Source organism: Colobus angolensis, unplaced genomic scaffold, assembly GCF_000951035.1.
Source record: "Colobus angolensis palliatus isolate OR3802 unplaced genomic scaffold, Cang.pa_1.0 Scaffold68, whole genome shotgun sequence".
NCBI classification, from domain to species: Eukaryota; Metazoa; Chordata; class Mammalia; order Primates; family Cercopithecidae; genus Colobus; species Colobus angolensis.
In genome coordinates, this window is record NW_012120487.1 from 4,525,567 (window position 1) to 4,532,128 (window position 6,562).

At 43.4% G+C, this 6,562-nt stretch overlaps 1 protein-coding gene across 1 annotated transcript in view; it reads right to left on the reverse strand.

Annotated features, from left to right (window-relative positions):
- Window positions 1-416: 416 nt before the first annotated feature.
- LOC105500736 (calreticulin-like) overlaps window positions 417-6,562 on the reverse strand; it is a 57,919-nt gene continuing 51,773 nt past the window's right edge. Inside the window, 3 exon segments of the mRNA XM_011926370.1 lie at window positions 417-656; window positions 3,419-3,427; window positions 3,923-4,001. Coding sequence (XP_011781760.1) covers window positions 417-656; window positions 3,419-3,427; window positions 3,923-4,001 — 328 coding nt within the window.

Genomic DNA, 6,562 nt, shown 5'->3' on the forward strand with positions numbered 1-6,562 from the left:
GGCCCCCCATACATTTAAACAAAATAAAATCCTTGGGTGTCCTAGGATAAATTGAAAGTGAGGATTAAGTTTATACAGAAGTTTATTTACTGATAACTAATTCCATAAACTCCATAATAATGATAGTAGTGATAGCAACCATTTTCTGACTACATATTTGTATCAAGCACTTTACATACATTAGTTCATTTAATCCCTACAACCTCATAAAAGAGAAGTAATCACTCCCTTTGCACTAATAAGGAAATAGAACCCCCAAGAGGCAGTGTGACTTTCCCCAGGTCTCACAGAGCAAAGGGAGTGGGATGGGAAATACAAATCCAAAGTTTATTTCAAAAAAGTAAGTTATTTTGCTCCCCAATTTGTACCAACCTCATGAATATTTCTCCTCCTAACATTTGCCTCTACAATCCCAGTTACAGTTCATCCTTCTGGTCAACAAGGACTCCTTCATTTTTATCCAGAAACGCTTTGTCAGCATCATGTTCCTGCATCTGCCTGTCATTTCCTGGCTCTGCAGTGGGATCCAATTCATTTCCCTTTTCTTCAATTCCCCAAATGCCATCTTCCTCTTCTTCCTCCATTTCCTTTTTCTCCTTGGCCTCTTCTGCCTGTTTTCTTTTTCCAGTTTCTTCATACAGTTCTCTCCATTGCTTCTCTTAGGTCCTGTTTAGAATGTGGAATTTCAAAATAATTTACAGATAGTATAAACAAAGTTAACCAACTTTAGAGATATCTGACATCTTCCCACAATCATTTATTTATTTATTTTTGAGATGGGGTCTCACTCTGTCATCCAAGCTGGAATGCAATGGTGCCATCTTGGTTCATTGCAACCTCTACCTCCTGGGCTCAAGTAGTCCTCCCACCTCAGCCTCCTGAGTAGCTGGGACCACAGGCACACGCCACTACAACTGGCTAATTTTTTTTTGTATTTTTCATAGGGATGGGAGTTCGCTATGTTGCCTAGGCTGGTCTTGAACTCCCAAGCTCAGGAGATCCACCCACCTCAGCTTTCCAGAGTGCTGGGATCACAGGCGTGAGACACCGTGCCCAGCCTTCCAACAGTGTTAAGATTTCTGGGATGGTGTTTATTTATATACAAAGTTTCAACATGTGTATGGTGAATAGAAATGTGTGTGTGTGTGTGTAGTTTGTTCATAAATAAAATTGGTTCCAATTTAGCATTTATTGAATGCCTACTGCATTGCTAACCACAGTGCTATAATCGGCAATCTACACATGTTATTTACATTCCTCACAGCAAAGTATGAGGTGTGTTACTTGTTCTACTTTCTAGATGAGGGATCTGAGATTCAGACTTCCTTACGCTTTTCTTTTCGATCTCCGCAAACTGAAAGTAAGCCCCATGAAGGTAGAAACTTCTCTGTTTTATTTCACTGCTATAACCCCAACATTTAAAACAGTGCTTTGAACAGGTACTCAAGTACTTGTCAAGTGAATGTATGGTTTAATAATAATAGCTACCATGTATTGAGCACTTACTATATACTAGGAACTTATAAGGGAGAGGCTATCATTTTTCTCCATTTATAGATGAAGAGCGGTTAAATAACTTGCCCAAGTTCATACAGCTACTAAATAATGCAGCCTGGATTTGAACTCAAGCAGTCTAGCTTCAAAATTCAAACTTTTAACCAATATGAAAAAGTACCTTCACAAAACAATTTTAGATACAATCCCAAAATAAAACAAGACAAAAGCAGACTAAAAAGTATTACAAGGTCAAATAATTTTTCCCAGAATGACTGTTTCAATTTTTTTTTAGACGGTGGCTCACGCTGTCGCCCAGATTGGAGTGCAGTGGCCCGATCTCAGCTCACTGCAACCTCCGCCTCCCAGGTTCAAGTGATTCTCCTGTCTCAGTCTTCTGAGTAGCTGGGATTACAGGCGCCCGCCACCGTGCCTGGCTAATTTTTGTACTTTTAGTAGAGATGGGGTTTCACCATGTTGGCCAGGCTGGTCTCGAACTCCTGACCTCAAATGATCCACCCACCTCAGCCTCCCAAAGTGCTGGGATTATAGTCGTGGGCTACCATGCCTGGTCTTTCTATTTTTTTTTAAGGAAATATTAAGTATCAAAGTTCTTCAAAAAACAAACAAACAAGCACATTTGTGCCTGTGTTTCTGCGGGTGCTCTAAGCATAAGCTTAATCCGCTTATTGGGTAATCAAGTATTGGCCACAAACCTGCTTTTGAATGGACCTTCCTGCAGAACCAGGATATCTGCATAGAGCTTGTCAGGGTCATGAGGCCATTGCCCCAAGTATCACTCCACCCATAAAATAGTTCTAGGAGGCCGGGGGAAGCCGGTAAACAGCACTCATCACCTTCCTTCTTTCTCGTAGCCATCCATCAGAAAATAAGATTAGGCCTATTTTCTGTAATCCCAACACTTTGGGAGGCTGAGGCAGGTGGACTGCTTGAGCCCAGGAGTTCAAGATCAGCCTGGACAACACGGCAAGACCCTGTCTCTACAAAAACGTTAAAAAAAAAATTAACTCGGCATGGTGGCATGCATCTGTAGTCCCAGCTACTTGGGAGGCTGAGGCAGGAGGATCACTTGAGCCCCGGGGATTGAGTCTGTAGTGAGCTGTATTCTCACCACCATACCCCAGCCTGGGCCAAGAAGCAAGACCCTGTCTCAATGACAACAAAAACCAAAACAAAACAAACAAAAAAAAAGAAAAAGAAAATGAGCTCAGTAGCTCCCTTCTAGATCAATGCACTAGAGCAGGTAGTCTGAAACACAAAAGGAGCATGAGAGGCCAGGAGTTTGAAACCAGCCTGGGCAACATAGCAAGATCCCATCTCTTAAAAAAAATTTCTTTTTTTTGAGATAGAATTTCACTCTTGTTGCCCAGGCTGGAGTGCAATGGCGCATCTTGGCTCACTGCAAACTCCGCCTACTGGGTTCAAGTGATTCTGCTGCCTCAGCCTCCCCAGTAGCTGGGATTACAGGCATCTGCCACCACACCTGGCTAATTTTGTATTTTTAGTAGAGACGGGGATTTTTCCTTGTTGTTCAGGCTGGTCCCAAACTCCTGACCTCAGGTGATCCACCCGCCTCGGCCTCCCAAAGTGTTGGGATTACAGGCGTGAGCCACTGTGCCTGGCCAAAAAAAAAATTGTTTTTAAGTTAGCTGGGTGTGGTGGCACACTTCTGCACTTCTGCAGTCCTAGCTACTCGAGAGGCTAAGGTGGGAAGATTGCTTGAGCCCAGGAGTTCAAAGCAGCAGTGAGTCACAATCACACCACTGCACTCTGTGCAGACAGAGCAAGACACTGTCTCTTACAAATATAGATATAAATATAAATACTTATATATATACACACACAGAGGCAGAGAGAGAGAGAAACTGCAGGGAAAAATAGATGCATAATTGTAGCTGAAGACTTGAACATCCTCCTCTCAGAAACTGATACATCAAGGCTTGGGTAGTATAATTACCATATTTCAACAGTTCTATATCCTATACAAGAGTAGACTCTAGGTGGTTAAAAATATAATAAACATGAAAAGTAAAATTATAAAGAAAACATAAGAGACTCTTATGGTTTGTGAATCAAAAGGGAAGGCAAAACTTCAACAAGTCAAAGGCTGCGGATGACTTTGGGTACTTTAAACTCTGAATTTCAGTTCCTACATCTGAAAAACGGAAGTAATAGTATCTGTCTTGCTGGGTTGTTTTAGGGCTAAGTGGGATGGTATTTGGAAAGTGCTGACAGAGCCACAAGTACAAAATTATAAATGTCCAGTGAACATGAGTTCTTTCTCCTACCTCTCAGGGCCAAGTGACCAAAAATGAGACAAAGACTATGAGGCTGATTTTTGAAATGCAAAGAACAGTGAACAACTGAGGAGTCAGACATCTGGAATGCAGAGTGGGGAATACCTTACTTTTCTTATTCCCTGGGTCTTATTTCCAACTTTTTGAGCAAACTCTTCATCATTTGTAAGAAGGAAATTGTTAAAGATGCTACGGCCGGGCGCGGTGGCTCAAGCCTGTAATCCCAGCACTTTGGGAGGCTGAGACGGGCGGATCACGAGGTCAGGAGATCGAGACCATCCTGGCTAACCCGGTGAAACCCCGTCTCTACTAAAAAATACAAAAAACTAGCCGGGCGAGGTGGTGGGCGCCTGTAGTCCCAGCTGCTCGGGAGGCTGAGGCAGGAGAATGGCGTAAACCCGGGAGGCGGAGCTTGCAGTGAGCTGAGATCCGGCCACTGCACTCCAGCCTGGGCGACAGAGCGAAACTCCGTCTCAAAAATAAATAAATAAATAAAGATGCTGCCCGATTTTACCTGCTGAAGTGAAAACAACAGGATTATTATTATTATTATTTTTTTTTTTTTTTTGAGACGGAGTCTTGCTCTGTCGCCCAGGCTGGAGTGCAGTGGCCGGATCTCAGCTCACTGCAAGTTCCGCCTCCCGGGTTCACGCCATTCTCCTGCCTCAGCCTCCCGAGTAGCTGGGACTACAGGTGCCCGCCACCTCGCCCGGCTAGTTTTTTGTATTTTTTTAGTAGAGACGGGGTTTCACCGTGTTAGCCAGGATGGTCTCGATCTCCTGACCTCGTGATCCGCCCGTCTCGGCCTCCCAAAGTGCTGGGATTACAGGCTTGAGCCACCGCGCCCGGCCAACAACAGGATTATTAAAACTAGGTACCTAAATGTCAAAGGGCTTAAAAAGCACCTGGAGACCCTTGCTAAATGCATATTCCCAGGCTACTGGCCCAGAGGTTATAATCAATAATTAATTGTTATTAATAACTCAGGAAATACAAGGGTTATTAATAACACAGAGGGTCCAAAATCCTGTACCGCCCTAGCTGATCTGCTCTAGAGCAAAATTAATTTAGTTTCCCAAGATTCCGTGCTCCTTATGCCTCTGAACACTATTTTAGAAGGTTGTGAAGTAAATTTTATCAGTCTGCTAGCCTCCAAATTGGTGTCCACTGGCTCTTGCCCCAGCTCAGATTGATAGTGCCTACTTCTGATGATACTTACATAGAGACGTCTTTAAAAAGGTGGCCAGGCGCAGCGGCTCACGCCTGTAATCCCAGAACTTTGGGAGGCCGAGGCGGGCGGATCACGAGGTCAGGAGTTCGAGACCAGCCTGGCCAACATGACGAAACCCTGTCTCTACTAAAAATACAAAAATTAGCTGGGCATGGTGGTGCGTGCCTGTAATCCCAGTTACTTGGGAGGCTGAGGCAGGAGAATCACTTGAACCAGCGAGTTGGAGGTTGTGGTGAGCTGAGATAGCACCATTGCACTCCAGCCTGGGCAACAAAGAAGGTTCTCTCCTTAATCAGAAAAACTAAAAGACCATAGGAAAAAGAAAAGCTTCAACAAGAAGTGCAAGCAGAATTTAGATTCCTTTTTTATTTTATTTTTATTTTTTGAGAGGGAGTCTCGCTCTGTCGCCCAGGCTGGAGTGCAGTGGCATGATCTTGGCTCACTACAACCTCCACTTCCTTGGTTCAAGTGATTCTCCTGCCTTAGCTTCCTGAATATCTGAGATTACAGGCATGTGCCACCATGCCTGGCTAATTTTTTTTTTTTTTTTTGTATTTTAGTAGAGACAGGGTTTCACCATGTTGGTCAGGCTGGTTTTGAACTCCTGACCTCAAATGATCCACCCACCTCAGCCTCCCAAAGTGCTGGGATTACAGGTGTAAGCCACTGCGCCCAGCCAGATTCTATACAATGTAGATCGTGTACTATAGTTCCCTATTTTTTAATAACATTTTTAGTATTTGCAATGAAAGGAAAAGATTAATGAAATCCACGGTATGTAATATTTTCCGTGTTTGTTTATTGAATGAGAAAGGAACAGAATACAAAGAACACAAGTCATGGAGTCAGACCAGCTCAACCACATACTACCTGTGTGATCTCGGGCAAGTTTGCTCAATCCCACTGAGCCTAGTCCCTATAAGTAAAGTAGGGAAAATAATAACTCCCTGAGAGAAGTTTCATGAGAATTAGAGATAATATATGTAAAGCACAGTGTCTAGCAGTTAATAGTCACTCAATAGACACTAGTGGTTATTATCATAACTTTTCAGTATCTGAGTATGTTTCAAAAAGGGCAAAATGATGGTCATTTTATAATTTTTTACTTTTGCAATATGTTAATAAATCATCAAGTCAATTTCATGGGCGTAGTTGTACAATCAGCTGTAAAGTCTGTAGCATGAGTAATCCCATGTCCCTCCCCTGGGCTTTGAAAAAACCGCTGCCTTGAACTCATGGAGACAGAGAGTAGAATGATGGTTACCAAAGACTGGGAAGCGGGGGAGTGGAACCGGGGCTAGGATGCTGTGAGCAGTGGAGATGGTTAATGGGTACAAAAACATAATTAGGTAATTTCAGAATTTTGGGAGGCTGAGGTCAGGAGTTTGAGACCACCCTGGCCAACATGGTGAAACCCTGTCTCTGCTAAAAATACAAATAATTAGCTGCGTGTGGTGGTGGATGCCTGTAATCCCAACTACTTGGGAGGCTGAGGCAGGAAAACGCTTGAACCTGGGAG